This window comes from Barbus barbus (genome assembly GCF_936440315.1).
Source record: "Barbus barbus genome assembly, chromosome: 33".
In the NCBI taxonomy this organism is placed as follows: Eukaryota; Metazoa; Chordata; class Actinopteri; order Cypriniformes; family Cyprinidae; genus Barbus; species Barbus barbus.
In genome coordinates, this window is record NC_136761.1 from 7,977,482 (window position 1) to 8,001,103 (window position 23,622).

General features: G+C 39.8%; 3 protein-coding genes across 3 annotated transcripts in view; all 3 read left to right on the top strand.

Moving 5' to 3' along the window:
• Nucleotides 1-23,622, top strand: part of LOC306852915 (protocadherin Fat 4-like) — a gene marked incomplete at its 3' end in the record, with an annotated part of 273,486 nt that overhangs the window by 27,442 nt on the left and 222,422 nt on the right. The window lies entirely within an intron of this gene.
• LOC306852868 (protocadherin gamma-C3-like) lies at nt 1,483-4,648 on the top strand (the record flags this gene model as incomplete). The annotated part of the gene is made up of 2 exons (XM_079389988.1): nt 1,483-3,852; nt 4,580-4,648. 2 exons carry the CDS (start codon nt 1,483-1,485, stop codon nt 4,646-4,648), a joined length of 2,439 nt encoding a protein of 812 aa, XP_079246114.1.
• On the top strand, nt 4,793-23,112 carry LOC306852869 (uncharacterized protein; the record flags this gene model as incomplete). Its single annotated transcript, XM_079389989.1, has 8 exons — nt 4,793-7,156; nt 8,114-9,034; nt 9,545-10,225; nt 10,908-13,310; nt 16,703-16,867; nt 20,709-20,826; nt 21,525-21,705; nt 23,073-23,112. The coding sequence occupies 8 exons, from the start codon at nt 4,793-4,795 to the stop codon at nt 23,110-23,112; spliced, it is 6,873 nt and encodes a 2,290-aa protein (XP_079246115.1).

Below are 23,622 nucleotides of genomic sequence, written 5' to 3' on the forward strand. Positions count from 1 at the left end.
TGTATGCTTTTCGAATAGCTGTCCTTGGTGCTGAAATGAACGCGAAGTAAAAGTTAAATGCAGTCTTCTAATAAAAAGCGACCCATTCGGTCACTTCTAAAACCAGAAGGTATTGCAATACGTGACACTGACCAAAGTGTTTGAAGACATGGACATTTTATTTTGATAATAATTTGTGGTTCATTTAACTGAATGCGAATATTAGCTTGGTAACAAATAGACCAGTTCCATTTGAAAATATGATCACTTAAGAAAGGAAAACATATGTATTATTTAGCATCTGTTGTATGCTTCTGTTGTAGAAAAAAATGCACAGCATAAACCACTGACATCATTATTTAAAGCCACATCAGCAGAAAACATACATTCAGCTGAGTGCAAATACGTTTATCCATGTTTGTGAATAGCTAAATATACGACTAATTCTGGACATACGCCCAAAAATGACTATAATGCAATTTAAGAGTTTCAACAGATTGAAGTCAAACACAAATGTACCAAATAAAAATAGAGAGTTTAAAAGAAAGCGAAATTCAAATATTTGGGAACAAACTAAATTACTTTTAAATATAAAGTTATCTCAACCAACCAGGCACTGCGACTCGTAGTAAAAAAAGGTATCAAACACGACGATCTAAAAGACATCATTATTATTATTATTTTGCTTTAGTTCATATTTTGTTACATTTACATTATTTTCCTTCGGTCTACGTTTTTATACAAAGCGACTCTTAATCTACAAATGTGAAAAATCACAAACAATTTGTCACAAAGTAACATTCACCCAGCAAGCCATCCAACCATATATTCATTCATGTAGGAGGATGACGGGCAAAGTTACTGATTTCTGATCATCCCAGACACCTGTCAGAGAAACCAGTGAATGTTTATTGGTTGACATAATAAATAAAGCAGCTACACAAGGAACACAAGGGCTTATGGTATTATATATATATATAAAATTACAAAAAACAAAAAAACAAGACATGTATGTGTAGGCTATAATTATTGTTTGCGTATTACAGCACACCTCTGCTATTGCCATTAAACTGTCATATATTCATACATCACGGCTTCACGGTCTTGTATTTGGCTTTGAAATTAATGAAATATTTATTTTGTGGTTAGTTGTAGGATGCTTTGCTTTAAAGCGAATCCAGTTTGATGTTTGCATTGGCAGATGGATTCCAATGTTTCCTAATACTGAAACTCTTTATTATCGTCTATATTAGACTCAAGGTGTCAGTATTATACAAGAAACCTTTTTAAATGCAGTCCCTCCCCCTCGAGACGTCACACAGTTGTTCCTTTCCACCAAAAGCGCAATTCTGTGTTGTTGAAACTGGCTACATTGCTGTCTGCGTGAATCACGGTGATTTTTTTGGAAACAAATTGAACATTTTATGGCATCTCGGAGAATTCGCTCATGAAGAAATCACAAGGGGGACAATAATTTGTTTTCTGATAAGCGTTTGTATCATAATGGAACACGAAGGACAAAAGCGCAGATGGGAGTGCTGGCGGATCGCTTTGTGTTTCTCCTTTCTGTTGTGCTTCGAAGAGCATGTTTCAGCTCAGATAAGATACACTATTCCAGAGGAGGTAAAAGTTGGATCCCTCGTTGGAAATGTTGCGAAGGATTTGGGCCTAGATGTCGGTGCTTTGACGGACAGGCGGTTCCGTATTGTATCTGGATCCAATGACCATTTTTTTCAGGTAAATCAGAACGGCGTCTTGCACGTTCATAAGAAAATCGACCGAGAGGCGCTGTGTGATAGTTATAGCGCATGTGTTATAAATCTGAAGATTGTTGTAGAAAATCCTCTTGAAATACATTATATTGCAGTGGAAGTGATCGATGTGAATGACAATTCGCCCAGTTTTAGTGAACATGAGAAACGATTGGAGATTTCAGAATCGACTGCTCGAGGAACCCGTTTTCAGCTTAAGGCCGCCCGTGATCCGGATGCAGGGGTTAATTCTGTTCGTATATACAAATTAACCCAAAATGAAAACTTTGATTTAGAAGTCAGAGATCAGGGAGAAGACAAACTTCCATTTTTAGTTTTACAAAAATCTCTTGACCGCGAGATCAACGATGAATATCATTTAGTTTTAACAGCAGTTGACGGAGGAAATCCACAAAGATCAGGAACTCTAAATGTTACAGTTGTTGTTCTTGATAACAATGACAACAGACCTGTTTTTAGCCAAGATATATATTCTACAACCTTAAAAGAAAATATACAAGTTGGAACAATAGTAATTCAGGTTCAAGCAAGTGATGCAGATTATGGTTCAAATGGAGAGCTCACATACGCGTTTGGCAGCGATCAGAACCCAAAGGTGTATGAAATATTTAGTTTGGATAAACTGACAGGTGATATTCGAGTGAAAGGCGATGTAGACTTTGAGGAGAAATCCATTTACAAACTTGATGTTCAAGCATCTGATAATGGCCAGCCCCCTATGAAGACAGATTGTAGAGTTGTAATAAAAATTTTAGACACAAACGATAACACACCCGAGATCGAAGTAACATCTCTGTCAAAAATGGTGCCTGAAGACTCCAAGCCTGGTACTGTAATCTCACTCATTAGTGTTACTGACAGAGACACTGGTGTGAACGGAAAGGTTGTGCTCTCTCTCTCAGAAAATGTTCCATTTGAATTAAAACAATCAGTTCAGGAAAACATGTACTCGTTAGTGACAAAAGGGAACATGGACCGTGAAACTGTATCACATTATGATATTACAATTAGAGCGAGCGACTTGGGTCAGCCTACACTGTCCTCATATAAAACTCTGAGTGTGCAGGTGTCAGATGTTAATGATAACCCGCCCGAATTTAACTTAAATCCCATCGAATTATATATGATTGAAAACAACGCTGCAGGCGCGCCCATTCTCACGCTGAGTGCTTTTGACAAAGACCTAAATGAAAACTCTGTGATTTCATATCAGATTATTAAAGGGAATGGGACACAAAGTGACATGACATCTTTTCTAAATATTAATTCTGAAACAGGCGTAGTTAGTGCTCTCAAAAGTTTTGACTTTGAAATAGTCAAAAAGTTTAACTTCTACGTCCTTGCAGCAGACTCTGGAGCTCCGTCTCTGAGCAGTAACGTGACAGTGAACGTGTTTATTCTGGATCAGAACGACAATGTTCCAGTGATCTTATATCCAGTCAGCGCTAACGGTTCTGCTGAGGGTGTGGAAGAGATTCCCCGTAATGTGAACGCAGGTCATTTGGTGACTAAAGTCAGAGCCTATGACGCAGATATAGGATACAACGGCTGGTTATTATTTTCACTGCAGGAAGTTAGTGACCACAGTCTCTTTGGTTTGGACCGCTATACAGGACAGATAAGGACCCTTCGCTCATTCACAGAAACAGACGAGGCCCAGCATAAACTGCTCATACTGGTCAAAGACAATGGGAACGTTTCTCTCTCAGCAACAGCGACTGTGATTGTCAAAGTTGTGGAGCCCAAAGAGGCTTTTGCAGCTTCTGATGTGAAAAACACAGTAAAAGACGAGGAGGAAAACAACGTGACATTTTATTTGATCATCACTTTGGGCTCGGTTTCGGTTCTTTTTGTCATCAGCATCATCGTGTTGATTGTAATGCAGTGCTCTAAATCGACAGACTATTCGTCCAAGTATTTACAGGATACAAATTACGACGGGACTCTGTGTCACAGCATCCAGTACAGATCTGGAGACAAACGGTACATGTTAGTTGGACCCAGAATGAGTATCGGCTCTACTATAGTCCCGGGCAGTAATAGGAACACTCTAGTGATCCCAGATCGCAGGAGGAGAGATTCTGGAGAGGTAAGACTAGCTGTTTTATTCTTTTTGCACGTGTTAATTAACATTTGTCATTTGCATATGAGATTTTTGACGTTCTCCTTCTCCCTTACTTCTGTTGTCATTTCATGCTTTTTTTTTTGGCGTGGCTATTTTCATTGTTTATAAAAAAATGGGTCGATGTCAAGGTAGATTTGACAGTCACAAGTACTTATTGTGCTATTTTGTTTGTGGAGCACACTTATTGCTCTTTCAATCTGACCTCATATAAATGCAAATAAGCGATTAGTTCCTTGATATTTGAGCAAATTATGTTCTCAATATTTCCCCCAATCATTTTAATAGATTGATGCGTTGTGAGATGAATTGTTGCTTTTTTTGATACGTGTTTTATTGACAATTCTTCTAAAACACATTTTGTCTAATAAACATGTGCTGTTAGAAATGACAGAACCAGCTTTTCCAGGATAAGATATTAAGTTGCAAGAAGGAGAGGATCCTGATTATTGAATTAATTCAGTTTGATTCATAAATTGAGTGAAACCGATTATTTTGAACTTGAACTTTGCGATTTTTTATTCTTCTTAGCCTATGTTATTTATTATATTTTATTACAATTGTATTATTTGTTTGTTTCCGTTTATACCGGAAATATTAATGTGAGAGCTGATATCGGGATAGAAGATTATGTGTTATTTCAGCCAGAGCAGTTTTGTTTATCTGTGACATTCTTAACAAACCTCACGGTGTCATTGTTGTACAGGGAGAGCATCTATTCACCCTGCCCCCATACATTGGATTTGGCATTTTGTTCAGCGCAAAGGGAGGATGATTTGTGTTTGAAGACGACCAATGTCAGAACGGTGGATGTTGCATCCTTTTCGTGCGTCACATTTGTTTGTTCGTTTAAGATGAGTATACATGTATAATCTGACCAGGTAGCGGAATTTACTTTTGGATTTCTCTGTCGTTCGCAATGGATGCTGCAGGACAAATGCGCAAAGGGGAGTACTGGAAGACGGTTCTCTGTTTTCTTCTGTGCTTTTGGCAGCAGCTTTCAGCTCAGATAAGATACTCGGTTCTAGAGGAGGTAAAAGAGGGATCTGTTGTAGGAAATATCGCCAAGGATTTGGGACTTGATGTCAGTAATTTGATGGACAGACGGTTCCGTATTGTGTCTGAATCAGATGAAGCTCTTTTCATGGTAAATCAGAACAATGGAGTTTTATATGTTCAAAGAAAAATTGACAGGGAGAAGCTGTGTGATAGTTTTGGAGCGTGCTTGATTAACATAAAAATAGTGGTGGAAAATCCACTTGAGATCCATTATGTTGTAGTTGAGATAACTGATGTAAATGACCACTCCCCTAAATTTACAGAAAAAGAAAAGCGATTAGAAATATCTGAAAACACTCTGCAGGGAACGCGTTTTCAGCTGCAAGCTGCGACTGACCCTGATAGTGGATCTAATTCTGTGCGCTTGTATAAATTGAGTCTAAACGAGCATTTTGAATTAGAAGTAAGAGACAGGGCAGAAGACAAATTACCTTTTCTGGTTTTACAAAAGCCCCTTGACCGTGAGAAAAATGCTGACCATAATTTAATATTAACAGCAATAGATGGCGGCAATCCGCAAAGATCAGGAACATTAAACATAACAGTAATTGTTCTCGATGTGAATGACAACCGGCCTGTATTTAGTCAAGATGTTTATTCGACAACACTACATGAAAATGTGCAAAATGGAACTTTAGTAATGAAAATTCTGGCAAGTGATTCTGACGACGGTCCAAATGGTGAAGTGTCCTACACTTTTGGGGGGACTAACAACCAGAATATGTTTCATATTTTTAGCCTGGATATATTAACAGGAGAAATCCGTGTTATTGGAGATGTGGACTTTGAAAAGAACAGTGTTTTTAAGTTGGATATACAGGCATCTGACAATGGGCAGCCGCCTTTGACTACTGACTGTAGAGTTATTATAAGAATACTTGACATAAATGATAATTATCCCACCATAAAAGTGACGTCACTATCGAAGATCGTGCCTGAAGATTCCAAGCCTGGTACTGTAATCTCACTCATTAGTGTTACTGACAGAGACACTGGTGTGAACGGAAAGGTTGTGCTCTCTCTCTCAGAAAATGTTCCATTTGAATTAAAACAATCAGTTCAGGAAAACATGTACTCGTTAGTGACTAAAGGGAACCTGGACCGTGAAACTGTATCACATTATGATATTACAATTACAGCGAGCGACTTGGGTCAGCCTCCACTGTCCTCATATAAAACTCTGAGTGTGCAGGTGTCAGATGTTAATGATAACCCGCCCGAATTTAACTTAAATCCCATCGAATTATATATGATTGAAAACAACGCTGCAGGCGCGCCCATTCTCACGCCGAGTGCTTTTGACAAAGACCTAAATGAAAACTCTGTGATTTCATATCAAATTATTAAAGGGAATGGGACACAAAGTGACATGACATCTTTTCTAAATATTAATTCTGAAACAGGCGTAGTTAGTGCTCTCAAAAGTTTTGACTTTGAAGTAGTCAAAAAGTTTAACTTCTACGTCCTTGCTACAGACTCTGGAGCTCCGTCTCTGAGCAGTAACGTGACAGTGAACGTGTTTATTCTGGATCAGAACGACAATGTTCCAGTGATCTTATATCCAGTCAGCGCTAACGGTTCTGCTGAGGGTGTGGAAGAGATTCCCCGTAATGTGAACGCAGGTCATTTGGTGACTAAAGTCAGAGCCTGTGACGCAGATATAGGATACAACGGCTGGTTATTATTTTCACTGCAGGAAGTTAGTGACCACAGTCTCTTTGGTTTGGACCGCTATACAGGACAGATAAGGACCCTTCGCTCATTCACAGAAACAGACGAGGCCCAGCATAAACTGCTCATACTGGTCAAAGACAATGGGAACGTTTCTCTCTCAGCAACAGCGACTGTGATTGTCAAAGTTGTGGAGCCCAAAGAGGCTTTTGCAGCTTCTGATGTGAAAAACACAGTAAAAGATGAGGAGGACAACAACTTGACATTTTATTTGATGATCACTTTGGGCTCGGTTTCGGTTCTTTTTGTCATCAGCATCATCGTGTTGATTGTAATGCAGTGCTCTAAATCGACAGACTATTCGTCCAAGTATTTACAGGACGCAAATTACGACGGGACTCTGTGTCACAGCATCCAGTACAGATCTGGAGACAAACGGTACATGTTAGTTGGACCCAGAATGAGTATCGGCTCTACTATAGTCCCGGGCAGTAATGGAAACACTCTAGTGATCCCAGATCGCAGGAGGAGAGATTCTGGAGAGGTAAGTGCGGCTGATAAAATCTAATTGCAGTATTTGATTTGGATTCATCATTTATATCTGAATGTATATGATTTTATTTTAGGCTTGCTGTTTTTTTAAGCTTTTCGTGTCTTTTCATGTCTTAATTTGTTTAACATGGCTCTTCATTGTTATAATTTCGAGACCTAAAAGTTTGGGCTGTTTTTTGTTGCGCGCGTTATGGTGGATTTAAGTGTTAAACATATCCAATACAGAGATAATACGCAACATCTCTGTGGTCGAACAGAACTGTTTTCTATTGTATTCATTGTTGGAAAATATGAAAATTAGATTATTCTCTCAGACTTTCTCTAAGTGACAACCTGAGCGAAGTACTTATCTATATTTTGTGAAAAGAGATGGCTTCGTTTGGTGAAACACTCCTTTCTACATTAACTACCTTGCAGTGACAATGAAAAAATAATATATGTTCTTGACGTAGGTGTTTTTGTCAAAAACAAATCCACTCCACATGGTGTCAGTGTTACTCTAGGACACTTTTCTGTTGCGACAGGCGTCGTCCTTAATGAGAAACACAACACTATTTTGTGCAGAGAAGCGGAGCAGTGTAGCCGTGCGTTTGAAGCAGTAGTGACTGATAATTTCATCGCACGTCCTTTTTCGATCATGCACCTGATATCAGATATTACAATAGGAAAAGACAGTGTTTCACGAGAAGAGCATCTGTATACTGAAGTTATTCAAATATCTTTATTTGCGATGGATGTCGGAGGACAAAGGCGCAGACTGCCGTGCTGGTGGATTACTCTTTCTTTGCTGTTGTGCCTCGGGAATCTGGTTGGTGCTCAAGTAAAATACAATGTCCCAGAGGAAGTGAAAGAAGGATATGTTATTGGAAATATTGCAAAGGATTTAAGCCTTGATGTCAGTAATTTGGCACACCGTCGGTTTCGTATTGTTTCTGGACCTGATGACGCGCTTTTCCAGGTAAATAAGAACAATGGGGAACTGTATGCTAATAAACGAATCGACAGGGAGAAGCTGTGTGATGGAAACGCTGTTTGTTCGATAAGTTTGAAATGCGTTATTGAAACCCCGTTAGAGGTGCATTACATAGAAATTGAAATTGCAGATGTAAACGATAATCCACCCATTTTCCCGAGATCTGAGCAGCAATTTGAAATAGCCGAGCATACGCTTTTGGGAACACGTTTCCAAGTACAAACTGCCAGAGATCCTGATCTGGGAATGAATACGGTTCGACAATATAAATTAAGTCAGAATGAGCTGTTTGACATCGACGTTCGGGAAAGGCATGACACAAAAATACCATTTTTAGTTCTAAAGAAAGCGCTGGACAGAGAAAGGCATGGCAAACATAGACTCATTCTGACAGCCATAGATGGTGGAAACCCACCGAAATCAGGGACCCTTAACATCACTGTTATTGTTTTGGATACAAATGACAATCGGCCCGTCTTTAGCCGTGACTCATATACTGCAACAATCATGGAAAACGCACCTCTGGGCACTGTCGTAATTAAAATAAACGCAACCGATTTAGATGATGGCATGAACGGTGAAATCGAGTTCTCGTTAGGCGAAAATTTAGACGGAAAAATACACGACCTGTTTACGCTTGACAAGAACACGGGTGAATTACAAGTTAAAGGGAAAATAGACTTCGAGGAAACGGATGTCTTTAAATTAGATGTACAGGCATCTGATAAAGGCCAGCCTCCACTGATAGCTGAAGCAGAACTTAGCATTAAAGTCACAGATGTTAATGATAACTCTCCTGAAATTGAGATAACATCTCTTTCTAGTGTTATATCTGAAAATGCGAATCCTGGAACTGCCATAGCCTTAATCAGCGTTTCAGACAAGGACTCCGGTGTCAATGGAAGAGTAATTTGTACATTACCTGAAAATATGCCATTTGAGCTGAAATCATCTTTTAAAGAGAATATTTATTCATTAGTGACAAAGGGGCGTTTAGATAGAGAATTTACATCAAGGTATGACATTACTGTAACAGCTACTGATTTAGGAAAGCCACCTTTGTCTTCTTTTAAAATGTTAAATATACAGGTCTCTGATGTAAATGATAACGCCCCAGAGTTTCCCCAGAATTCATATGAGCTTTATTTATCTGAAAACAATGTCCCTGGTGCTTCTATATTCTCTGTTATTGCCTTTGACAGAGACTTAAACGAAAATGCTGCAATAGCATATAACCTAAATCAAGGTGATTTGACATCTTTTCTAAACATCAATTCAGAAACGGGGATTATTTATGCGCTGAAAAGTTTTGATTTTGAAACCACCAAAACTTTTCATTTCCAAGTTGTTGCCACAGACTCTGGAGCTCCGTCTCTGAGCAGTAACGTGACAGTGAACGTGTTTATTCTGGATCAGAACGACAATGTTCCAGTGATCTTATATCCAGTCAGCGCTAACGGTTCTGCTGAGGGTGTGGAAGAGATTCCCCGTAATGTGAACGCAGGTCATTTGGTGACTAAAGTCAGAGCCTATGACGCAGATATAGGATACAACGGCTGGTTATTATTTTCACTGCAGGAAGTTAGTGACCACAGTCTCTTTGGTTTGGACCGCTATACAGGACAGATAAGGACCCTTCGCTCATTCACAGAAACAGACGAGGCCCAGCATAAACTGCTCATACTGGTCAAAGACAATGGGAACGTTTCTCTCTCAGCAACAGCGACTGTGATTGTCAAAGTTGTGGAGCCCAAAGAGGCTTTTGCAGCTTCTGATGTGAAAAACACAGTAAAAGATGAGGAGGAAAACAACGTGACATTTTATTTGATCATCACTTTGGGCTCGGTTTCAGTGCTTTTTGTCATCAGCATCATCGTGTTGATTGTAATGCAGTGCTCTAAATCGACAGACTATTCGTCCAAGTATTTACAGGATACAAATTACGACGGGACTCTGTGTCACAGCATCCAATACAGGTCTGGAGACAAACGGTACATGTTAGTTGGACCCAGAATGAGTATCGGCTCTACTATAGTCCCGGGCAGTAATGGAAATACTCTAGTCATCCCAAATCGCAGGAGGAGAGATTCTGGAGAGGTAAGAATGTCGATTTTTTTTTTATTATTTGTATAATTATTAACTCCTTCAGTTTCATTTACTGACTACAAAATATGTTTCTCATAAAGCTGATGAGCTAATTGCAAGTTAATAATTTCTGACGGTTGTTTGCTTTACAAGAAGTACAATGTGCGTGCTTTAACAGATGTCTAAATGTTTGCTGCTGTTCCAAGTAATGACAGCGTAGCGGGAGCTGTCCGCTGCGCTGGTGCTGACATTATTCGCGGTTCTCTTAGCATGGACTATATTTATAGTGACTTAAAGACGGCTTTAGTGTGCTCTCACACACGTCTGCAAGAGTTGTTTTGCGTTATATTTATGCACTTTATTAAATGAAGTAGCATGTAGGTATAGTGGGCCACATAATGCAATTTATTACGTGGTTTTCTACATTATATATGTGTTTAATGAAAAGCTTTTGAACATTTGCCTTCCTGTAGACCACTCGATGTCACTGTTGCTCTAATATTTTTATAGCAGATTAAGTCCTGCCCTTGATGATGACGCGAAACGGGTTGTATTGTTCCTTACATTCATGATGAAACAGTCAGGAGCTGATGAACGTTATAACGGTAACAGGCTGTGCTAACTGTATTAAGAGTGGATCCATTTTGATTCTCATGATGTATCTAACATTACATTGTGGAATCTAATCATCCAGAATATACTGATCATTGGAATAACGTTGCCGACAGTCGCAATGGAAGCTAGAGGACAAAGGCGCGTAAGGGAGCGCTGGTGGATTTTTTTGTGTTTCTCTTTGCTTGTGTGCTTCGGACAGCAGGTTTCAGCGCAGATAACATACTCTGTTCCAGAAGAGGTGAAAGTGGGATCTGTCGTCGGAAATTGTGCTAAGGATTTGGGTCTTGATGTCAGTACATTGGTGGATAGACGGTTTCGTATTGTGTCTGGATCAAACGACGCTCTTTTCCAGGTAAATCAGAACAATGGCATCTTGTATGTGGATAAGCACATTGACAGAGAAGAGGTGTGCGATGGAAATAGCGTCTGCTCGATTAATTTGAAAATAGTTGTCGAAAAACCTCTCGAGGTCCATTATGTGGAGGTTGAAATCACAGATGTGAATGATCACTCGCCTTCTTTCCACGATAAAGACTTCTATATAGAGGTTGCGGAAAACACTGCAACTGGAACACGATTCGAACTTCAAACTGCTCGGGATCTGGATGTGGGAGCTAATTCAGTTCGACATTACCAGCTGAGTAAGAATGCGCATTTTGATTTGGAGATTAAAGATAGTGTATATGGAGATAAAACCCCTTTCCTAATTTTACAGAAATCATTAGACAGGGAAATTACTGAAAAAAACAGGTTACTACTAACTGCAGTAGATGGCGGAAATCCACCAAAATCGGGCACTCTTAACATCACTGTCTTTGTTCTGGATATAAACGATAACCGTCCCATATGCAGTAGTGATACTTTAACGATAACATTGCGGGAAAATTCAGTTATTGACACTATAGTGACAATTATAAATGCAAGTGATGCTGATAGTGGTCTAAATGGTGAGGTAGAATATACATTCGGTAGAAACATGAAGCCAAAAATACGTGAGATATTTCAATTAGATCGGGCGTCTGGTGAAATACGAGTTAAAGGCTTAATTGACTTTGAAGAAAATGAAATCTACAGTTTGATGATAAGGGCATCAGACAAAGGAATTCCTCCTACTAACACGGATTGTCAGCTCATCGTTAAAGTTGAAGATGTAAATGACAATAAACCAGAAATACAAGTAACATCGCTTTCAAATATAGTTTCGGAGGACGCAAAAATTGGAACGGTTATTTCTCTCATAAGTGTAAGTGATAAAGATTCTGGGATCAATGGAAAAGTTGTGTGTAGTCTATCTGACAATGTGCCATTTGAGTTGAAACCGTCTGTTCAAGATAACATGTATTCCCTTGTAACGAAAGAACGCTTAGACCGAGAGCTGGTGTCCGAATATAATATCAAAATAACAGCAACAGATTTAGGCAACCCTTCCCTGTCAGCCTATAAAACTATGTTTGTACAGGTGTCAGATGTAAACGACAATATCCCAGAATTTTCATCAAATCCTCTAGAACTTTATTTAATTGAAAATAATTCTCCAGGCGCGTCTATATTTTCTGTCAGTGCCTCAGACAAAGATATTAATGAAAATGCTGCCATAACTTATCATATCATTAGAGGTGGAGGAATACAGAACGACGTGGCATCTGCCATGAATATAAATTCTGAGACTGGTGTTATTCACGCGCTAAAGAGCTTTGACTTTGAATCTGTTAAAATGTTCCAGTTCCATGTTCTCGCCACAGACTCTGGAGCTCCGTCTCTGAGCAGTAACGTGACAGTGAACGTGTTTATTCTGGATCAGAACGACAATGTTCCAGTGATCTTATATCCAGTCAGCGCTAACGGTTCTGCTGAGGGTGTGGAAGAGATTCCCCGTAATGTGAACGCAGGTCATTTGGTGACTAAAGTCAGAGCCTATGACGCAGATATAGGATACAACGGCTGGTTATTATTTTCACTGCAGGAAGTTAGTGACCACAGTCTCTTTGGTTTGGACCGCTATACAGGACAGATAAGGACCCTTCGCTCATTCACAGAAACAGACGAGGCCCAGCATAAACTGCTCATACTGGTCAAAGACAATGGGAACGTTTCTCTCTCAGCAACAGCGACTGTGATTGTCAAAGTTGTGGAGCCCAAAGAGGCTTTTGCAGCTTCTGATGTTAAAAACACAGTAAAAGACGAGGAGGAAAACAACGTGACATTTTATTTGATCATCACTTTGGGCTCGGTTTCGGTTCTTTTTGTCATCAGCATCATCGTGTTGATTGTAATGCAGTGCTCTAAATCGACAGACTATTCGTCCAAGTATTTACAGGATACAAATTACGACGGGACTCTGTGTCACAGCATCCAGTACAGATCTGGAGACAAACGGTACATGTTAGTTGGACCCAGAATGAGTATCGGCTCTACTATAGTCCCGGGCAGTAATGGAAACACTCTAGTGATCCCAGATCGCAGGAGGAGAGGTTCTGGAGAGGTAAGAATAACAGATTTATTAATTACAGCTACCGTTTTGCTTTGATATTGTTATATCTACAGTTGTAATTTATGCAATATGTTGTGCTTTTAAATCTATTGATTTCACAGCACAAAGTCTTGTTCGGTAGCCTACTTTGTTTGACAGCTTTTATTGTCTGATCGTAATGTAAGTAACCGCAGCTTGCAGGGAACTGTCCATTGCCATGGTGCTGAAATTCCTTTTTTATTATTTTATTTATTATTATGGTTATTTTTTATTTCATAAAGCCTTAACAACACTGCCAGTGAACGATAATTACTGAACACATAAAATTCTCATGATTCTCAGAATTTCTAGTTTTCAAGTTTTTCAAGAATTTCAAGTTTTGCTTTTTTCAGGTGTGTAGGCTATTTTATAATTTTCATTTTAGCGTTTTATTTTATGTACATTCTTACGCAGTCACCCATTTATGTCTTCGATATGCAAGTACTTTAAATTTAAATGTCCCAACCAGATTTCATGAGAGCGCTTATAAATAGTACGCTAAATAAAAACGAAAACTCATGGTGTTGATAGGCAAAAATGACGTGTATATGCTACACGATGGGTAGACTTAGGTTTGTGGGGTAGATGCGTATCATATTTACGTGAAAACTGCGTATCATATGCACGCCAAAGTCCATTTTTGCGTATCAATACCACGAGTTTTCGTTTTTATATGGCTTACTATTTATACGCATTTTCATGAGACCGGGCTCAAATGTACACGATCCGTTTAAATTGCTATATTTTCAGGTATAGTAACATTTTATTTTAATTATATTTTCATATTAAGTGCCTTTTGTAATGGGTTCGACAGGGGATGTAACACTTTACTGTTGACGATATACAGTTGCTAACTCCTTCAGAATCATTCATAATATTTTAGAGATTGATTGTTTGAAATGAACAGTAGACCGCTTGGTGTCAGTATTGCACTGTGATATGATGGAAAGATTATGCCCTGCCCTAACATGCGCAGTGCTACATTGTTCTGTACATTTTAGAAGCCACTGTGAGCCGAAGAAAATTATAGTGCTTAAGGTGGGCTGACGATGCGATGTAGGACATAATTTGAACTATTTCCTGATTTCTGGCACTACACGGATTATCTTGTTGAGAGTAATCACGGATAATAAATGTCTGTTTCTGGAATACTTTTGCTTTAATTGCTCGCGATGGATAAGGATGGACAAAGGCGCAGATGGGGATACTGGTGGATTGCTTTGTGTTTGATGATGCATTGTGATCAGCCTGTTTCAGCACAGATTAGATATTCTATTCCGGAGGAGGTGAAAGAGGGATCACAAGTGGGAAATATTGCTAAGGATCTCGGTCTTGATGTCAGTTTGTTAGAGCACAGACGATTCCGTATTGTTTCCGGATCAAAAGACAGTTTTTTCCAGGTAAATCAAAACAATGGCATCTTATATGTTTATAAGAAAATCGACCGAGAGGAGATTTGTGATAGCAATGGCGCATGTTTGCTAAACTTAAAGATTGTAGTTGAAAATCCACTGGAAGTGCATTATGTTGAGGTCGAAATAACAGATGTTAATGATCACTTCCCTTCTTTCCCAGAAAAAGACTTGCAGATTGAAATAGCGGAAAACACTTTAAAGGGAACTCGCTTCGGTCTTCCAACCGCACGAGATTCAGACGTGGGCATACATTCCATTCGTTCCTATCGACTTGGTCAAAATGATCATTTTGATATAGAGATAGGAGACAGTGAATACGGGGATAAAAATCCTTTTCTTCTTTTACAAAAACCGTTAGATAGGGAGATTCGGGAGAAGCACGTCTTAACTTTGACTGCCATCGATGGTGGAAATCCACCAAAATCAGGCACATTAAATATAACTGTCACGGTCCTCGATGTTAATGACAACCGTCCAGTATGCAACAGAGACACATACACTATTACTTTAAAAGAAAACGCCTCTCCCGGTTTTACTGTAACATTTGTTAATGCAACTGACCCAGATGAGGGTGTTAATGGAGAAGTTGAATATGCTTATGGTAGGAACGTGCAGAGAAAAGTACATGATGTACTTGAACTAGACAAGGTGACAGGTGAAATACGTGTCAAAGGCAAAATTGATTTTGAGGAGAATGACATTTTTAGTCTGAGCATCATGGCTTCTGATAAAGGGCGTCCTCCATCAAACACTGACTGCAGAGTTATCATTAAGATTATTGATGTCAATGATAATGAACCAGAGATTGAAGTCACGTCGCTTTCTAATATTGTCTCTGAAGACTCAAAGCCCGGGACAGTCATTTCTCTTATTAGCATAACGGATAAAGATTCAGGGATTAATGGTAAAGTCGTTTGCAGCTTGTCAGAGAGTGTACCTTTTGAGTTGAAACCATATGTTCAGCAGAACATGTATTCTCTAGTAACCAAAGAGAATTTGGACCGAGAAATCGCATCTCATTATGACATTACAGTAACAGCTACTGATTTAGGAAACCCAGCTCTTTCATCTTCAAAATCTCTAAGCATAGAGGTGTCGGATGTCAACGATAATACACCGCAATTCCCCCACAACCCTCTTGAGATTTACCTGTTTGAAAATAATCCACCCGGACAGTCCATATTTTCTGTGAGCGCCACTGATAAAGACAAAAATGAAAATGCTCACATTACGTATCATATTATAAGAGGCGATCAAACACAAAGCGATATGACTTTATTCCTTAACATCAATTCTGAGACTGGTGTTATTCACGCGCTAAAGAGCTTTGACTTTGAATCTGTTAAAATGTTCCAGTTCCATGTTCTCGCCACAGACTCTGGAGCTCCGTCTCTGAGCAGTAACGTGACAGTGAACGTGTTTATTCTGGATCAGAACGACAATGTTCCAGTGATCTTATATCCAGTCAGCGCTAACGGTTCTGCTGAGGGTGTGGAAGAGATTCCCCGTAATGTGAACGCAGGTCATTTGGTGACTAAAGTCAGAGCCTATGACGCAGATATAGGATACAACGGCTGGTTATTATTTTCACTGCAGGAAGTTAGTGACCACAGTCTCTTTGGTTTGGACCGCTATACAGGACAGATAAGGACCCTTCGCTCATTCACAGAAACAGACGAGGCCCAGCATAAACTGCTCATACTGGTCAAAGACAATGGGAACGTTTCTCTCTCAGCAACAGCGACTGTGATTGTCAAAGTTGTGGAGCCCAAAGAGGCTTTTGCAGCTTCTGATGTGAAAAACACAGTAAAAGACGAGGAGGAAAACAACGTGACATTTTATTTGATGATCACTTTGGGCTCGGTTTCGGTTCTTTTTGTCATCAGCATCATCGTGTTGATTGTAATGCAGTGCTCTAAATCGACAGACTATTCGTCCAAGTATTTACAGGATACAAATTTCGACGGGACTCTGTGTCACAGCATCCAGTACAGATCTGGAGACAAACGGTACATGTTAGTTGGACCCAGAATGAGTATCGGCTCTACTATAGTCCCGGGCAGTAATGGAAACACTCTAGTGATCCCAGATCGCAGGAGGAGAGATTCTGGAGAGGTAAGAATAACAGATTCATTCTAATTAGGTTACAGCCACCGTTTTTGCTTTGATATTGTTAAACCTAATTGTTATTCGTGCAATATGGTATGCCTTATGATTTTTCAGCACAAAATCCTTTTCAGTAGCCTACTTTGACACCTTTTATTGTCGGATCGCATTGTAAGAAACCGCAGATCGCAGGGAGCTGTTCATTGCGTTGGTGCTGAAATACCTTTTTTTCCTCATTTGTTAAGTTCCCTTCTATAGTCTACGGGTTTCAGAGCGGAAGTAACAAAGTCAAAAGATGTGATTAAATAAGTGAACGTTGAGAAATCTCCTTTTCCTCTATCCCAGCTCTTACCACTTCCAATTAAGGTTTACACAAAACCCTCTATTAAACATCATGATACAAAAGAATATCAAATGTCGGAAATATACTTAATTGTTTTATTAAGAGCTTAACAAACCAAAAAGAATACATATTGAAAATAGACAAGATATACAAGAGCAAATGCCAAAATAAACAAAACAGTCTTTCTAAAGGCTATAACAAAATAACTTCCCTAACAAAAGAAAACAAAATAAAAGATGATAATCGTACCTCTCTCCCTGACTAAAGAAAAACAGGAGAAAAGTTTGGAAGAGGTTAAACCCAAAGAAATCGGTGCCCAACTCCCTACACGGTTTCACAAACTAGACTCACACAGAGTCTCAACAGTAACATTATTGTAACCGTTTACAGATCACAGATTGCTCAAGAGCAACTAAACAAACAACGTCTCTGGGATAGCGGATAAGTGACTCCTCCCGAGCTGTGCCTCTCTGCTCCTTTATATCTGTTGCACACTGTGTAACAGGGAAACCACTCTGCCGCTAATTGCAATCAGCTGCGGATGATTTGGACCGCTGCTTGGCAGAGAGATAGAGAGAAAGAGGGAGGAGAGAAAAACATGTGACATACACCAACATACTCCCATCTCCCAACATACACAACATTTATGTCATGGGACATGACACCCCCACCATAAAAATCATAAACAACAAAGGTTGTTTATAATAATCAATCAATCACTGATTCACTAACCCTCACATATTGTCATGACAACAATCAACTACGTAGGAATTTAAGATCTGGACAACGCTTCAGCAACAACATTTTCTTTGCCTCTTTTGTAGCGAATGTCAAGATTGAATTCTTGAATAGCAAGAGACCACCGCATAAGTCGTTGATTTGAGGTTGACATGCTTTCAAGAAAAATTTGCGGATTATGGTCTGTGTACACGATTATAGGGGCCACACTACCACCTATGTATACCTCAAAGTGTTGTAGTACCTCAAATTTATTTATTTATTTGATAGGGACAATGCTCATTGATCAACAAACAAGTTACTTGCTGTAAACAAGCCAGAGTTAGCTACAAGTGCTAATTTCCATCTGTTGTCCCTAGCCAGGTCTTAACAGGCACCCTAAAATACAAAAGTCAATAAAATTACACTATACATTTAATTAATACAGTAGCAATGTAATAAATACAGCAGACATTTTAAAACAATATAAACATACCCTCAAACAGACAATATATTGCTCACCTCACCTAACCCTTAAATTAATTTCAGTATAAAGTAAATACAGTATATATTTAAAAAAAAAAAAAAAAAAGTTCATGGACTTAAGTATTTGGTGTATGGGTACAATTGTAATTGTCTCTAATCCAAGATTTAAGCTGTTTTTTAAAAGAGGAGAGACTATTACACTCCCTTAACTCATTGGGCAGACTATTCCAAAAAATTGTGGCTCTGACAGAAAAGGCTGTGTTTCCAATCCTACTTTGTCTATATTGAACTATGCAGTCCCCTCTGGTGGTTGCTCTGGTTACTCTATTGACCTTATCTTTCTGTTTTATAAACTGGCACAATGGTGGTGGAGCAATCCCACGGAGTATCTTAAAGACAAGACAGGCATCAGCAAAGTGTCTGAAGTTTTCAAAGCTAAACATATTGTGTTTTTTGATTATGCGACAATGATGATAGCTATTACCCTTACGGTCCAATGTCTTTAAAGCCCGTTTATAGAGTGACTCCAATGGTTGCAATGTTGTTTTATTGGCTTGCGACCAGCTAGTTAAACAGTAAGAAAAGTGTGAGAAGAACATTGCCAATGCCTCCTTCTCAATAACACTGTAGTTCTTCTGGCACTTTGAGAACTTTTTAGAGAAATAAGAGACCGGATGCTCTACACCGAATTGATCCTCCTGCAACAGGACCGCACCCACTCCTGTGGCGGAAGAATCAATTTGCAATTTGAATGGGGCATTAAATTGAGGAGCTTTGAGTATGGGTGTACTACAGAGTAACTTTTTTGCAGCATTAAAAGCATGTCCACAACTGGGTGTCCAGATAAATCTTTTTGCAGTGCCTAACAAATCAGTTAGTGGTGACACAACAGAGGAAAAGTATGTGCAGAAAGCACGGTAGTACCCACACATTCCTAGGAACCGTCGCAGCTCTCGTTTATTAAAGGGAACAGGGTACTCAAGTACAGCTGTTATTTTGGCTTCAACAGGTTTGACCATCCCCTGGCCAACTTGCTTACCCAGATAGGTGATCTTTCCCTTCGAAAACTCACACTTGGCAAGGTTCAAGGTCAATGAGGCATCAGCCAAACGCTGAAGTACCTCCTTGAGGCTGGATGTGTGTTCTGTCCAGGTAAGTCATCCAAGTATACCTCACAATTCTCCAGATCTGCCAACACGGTATTCATCAAATGCTGGAATGTGGCGGGAGCATTCCGCATCCCAAAAACAAAGACAGAATATTGCAGCAACCTTTCTGGAGTAACAAAAGCTGATATTTCTGATGCACGCGGAGTCAGAGGCACCTGCCAGTATCCTTTCAGAAAATCTAGCTTCGTTACATACTTAGCGTTACCCACCCTATCCACACAATCTTCCATCCTTAACTTTACGATAGTCAGTGCAGAAGCGATAGGTGGAATAAGGTTTTGGTACCAGTAAGCAGGGCGAACTCCAGGGACTTTGACTGGGCACAGCAAATCCATACTTCAGCATATACTCCACTTCAGCCTTCATTATATCACGCTTTTGTGGATTAACTCGATAGGGATGCTGTTTAATTGGGGATGCTCCAACCTCAATGTCGTGGGAACAAATTGTCGTTTTTCCGGGGACATCTGACAACAGATTAGGAAATTCATACAGCAATTCAGTCAGTTCTTTACCTTGACTTTCATCAAGATAAGCAAGGAAATTCTTCAAATTGCTTAGAACAACATAATTCTGTAAACATGTAGAGGAAACTTGAACATCTCGGTTACGCAATCCATCATCCATGGTGTAGCTAGTAACCACAGCAACAGTAGAAGTAAACACTTCTTGTCACATTCTGGTTCACTTTTACACTGTAGTCACATACCTTTTTAGCATATTTATGTGGCACACACAGCTTTTGCGCCTACAGTCAGGTGTGTCAATGATGTAATTTGTATTACTTACATTCTTTTTAACGATCTAGGGACTAGTAAACTTCGCCTGGAACACAGAACCAGGGGTGGGTAACAAAGCCAGAACAGAATCGCCAGGCTGGAAAGACCTGACAACAGACTTCTTGTCATAACGTGCTTTCATCTTGCCCTCTACTGTTACAAGGTGTTGTGCTGCCACCTCACGAGCGCATTGTAGTCTCTGACGGAGATACTGAATATAGTCAGGGATAGTCATAGGGGTCGGATGTTCAGTCAGCAGTTGTTCACTCAACAATTTTAATGGTCCTCGCACAACATGACCAAAGACAAGCTCCGCTGGACTAAATCCAGCGACTCTTGCACTGTCTCTCTTACAGCAAAGAGAAGAAAGGGAAGACCCTCGTCCCAGTCTTCTCCCGTCTCAACACAGTAACTTCGCAGCATCGTTTTCAGAGTTTGATGGAACCTCTCAATCACACCCTGCAACTCCGGATGGTAAGCACTGGATAGCTGGTGATTTAATCCCAAGCTCCTTTAAAATTTGGTCAAACATTCTTGATGTACAATTTGTGCCACGGTCTGTCTGAATTATCTTTGGCAAGCCAAAAGTAGAACAGAACTTAATCCATTCTTTCAGGACTGCTTTGGCTTTCAGATTATGTAAAGCAATTGCATCAGGAAAGCGTGTTGCAGCACACATAATAGTTACTAGATATTGATGTCCTGCATTGGTCTTCGGCAACGGGCCAACACAATCAATGACCAGTCGTTCAAATGGCTCACTCATGACAGGTATTTGATTAAGTGGAGCAACAGGAACTCTCTGGTTCGGCTTTCCTGCGATTTGACAAACTTTGCAAAAAATGGACACAGCTGAATTTATACCAGGCCAGTAGAAGTATTTGGAAATACGATAGAATGTCTTTGTCATGCCCAGATGACCGGACATTACATGTTCATGAGCCAGTTTTAACACATGAGTGAGATAGCCAAGAGGAAACATTATCTGCTGTACCTCCTGACAATTCTCATCATCGATGTCTGGTTTCCATCTGCGCATCAGCAGTCCATCATCCCAGAAATACATCACCCCTGATTTAGGTGTTTGCCCAAGATCTGCAGCTTTAACACACTTCACTAGCGTTGAGTCTTCTCTTTGTGCCGTTGCTAAATGTTCTCTGCTCACTTTTAAGGGTTTTTTGACTTTGAACTGGAATCAAACTCAAGCTCAGGCTCTACGGACAGTGTGCACTCCAATGGGGCAAATTCAGGAACTAGAAAAGAGTCAGCTAGATCCACCACTTCCTTGAATTTTTGTGCCTGTGCACGAGTCACTGCACATGCAGGAAAAGCTGAAGGATACAAAGTAGAAAGGTTAGTCAACTCTTTTACAACAGGGGTATGCGTCACAATTGGGGTAGAGAAAACTTCACCACCTGCTAAATCATGCCCTATGATTAAGTCTATTCCTTCCACGGGTAACTGTTTATGGACACCCAGTTTGACAGCTCCACTGACAAGATCTGATTTCAAATGAATCATATGCAGAGGCACATTAACACAGCCCATTTCAATACCTCGAACTAGTACATCACAACTAGTGCAGATATCAGCAGAAAATGGTAAACTATGCTGAAGAATAAAAGATTGTGCAGACCCTGTGTCTTGAAGCATGACCACTGGCTTAAACTCAGCATCAGGAAAAATAGAAACCATGCCCTCCAACAGAAACGGCTGGTAACCTGCTACATCAGCTGTGCTTAGTTTTGATAAAGACTGAGCAAGAGCTACGCTCTTAGTTTTTGAATTCTTCTGCTTCCACAACTGACAGTCTGCAATCAGATGTTCAGGGCCCAGAGAGTAGAAACATTCTCAGCTCTCATTCACAGGTTTAATTTTACGAGTATTCTTAGAAAAGTTTTCCACCCTAACAGGGCGCATTACACGAGGATCACATTTGGGCAATCGCTTGAACGCTGAGTAAATTAACTGTCGTGCTGTGGGAAAAACTGTACGATGTGTCAAAACAAACTCGTCAGCCAAAACAGCGCTGTTAGACAAGCAAGCGACTTCCTGTTCGTTCAGATGAACCACCAAATTCTCTGGCGCACAATTCTTAAAGTCTTCTAGCAAGATTAACTCCTGTAACTGTTCCAGGGTCGTTATCTTGCTAGAAAAACACCACTTATCAAAAAGGATTCTTTTCTCCCTTGCAAACTCGACATATGATTGTCTGGCTGTTTTCTCATATCGCCAAAATGTTTGCCAGTATGCTTCAGGAACAAGCTCATACACGCGTAAAACCGCTGCTTTAATGGTGTCATAATCAAGAGAAGATTCAATTGGCAGAGCAGAACAGACTTTGTGTGCTTTTCCTGTGAAACTACATTGTAATAATAGGGCCCACATATCTTTTGGCCACCCTAAGTTTCCTGCGACTCGCTCAAACGCAACAAAGTAAGAATCCACCTCTGCTTCTCTGAACAGCGGTACAAGTTTAATATATCTACTGGGTCAAACGAGACATCACAAGATGCATGGTTATTTCCTCCAGCCAAAGGACTAGCTACCGTCGATATCAGAGAAGAAACTGATTGGATTTTGGTATGTGGTAAAGGTTGTGGAGCCACTCGCTGAGCTTCTAAAGCCAGTTTTTGCAATGTAATATCCCTATCAGCTTCCGCTTCAACAGTTCTCAACTTAATCATTTGAGCTTCACACCCCTGCTTCTTTATTTCCAGATCCAACTCTCTTAACCTCACTGCTATTCTAGGGTCTTGAAAAGCCATAACGTTAGTGTCAGATAGACCCACACCATCCAATTCTTTACATACTGCAGCTTCAAATTGTTCTATACCTTCACTATCATCACTTTGTTTTGGTAAAATTCCCTCGTTTACTAACTTGTTGTATAGCTCTTCTTTAACATCCTCTTTGGTAGCCTCTCTGGGAACATTAACATTAAAGAAATCTGCTATCATCAAAACATCACTCTTTCTACAACGATTAAAAACCTCAATAGTCAGCGCAAGAGTAAACGAGATCAAATCAAATTTTTACCTTTTACTACTAACACTCCTCTCTCACCGAAGAAGAAAACAGCCAGCAATCCAGAAAAAGTAGTACTCACTAAAACAGCGTTGCATGCGACCAAATTCTGAATTTAGCAGTGACATGCATACAATTGTCACAGGGCAGTGAGGGAAAATTTCACAATTTTATATGGAAAAAATAGACTAACAATGCCCCATTTATTCTTTCAGAGACAGACGAGCCCCCATTTGTTACGTT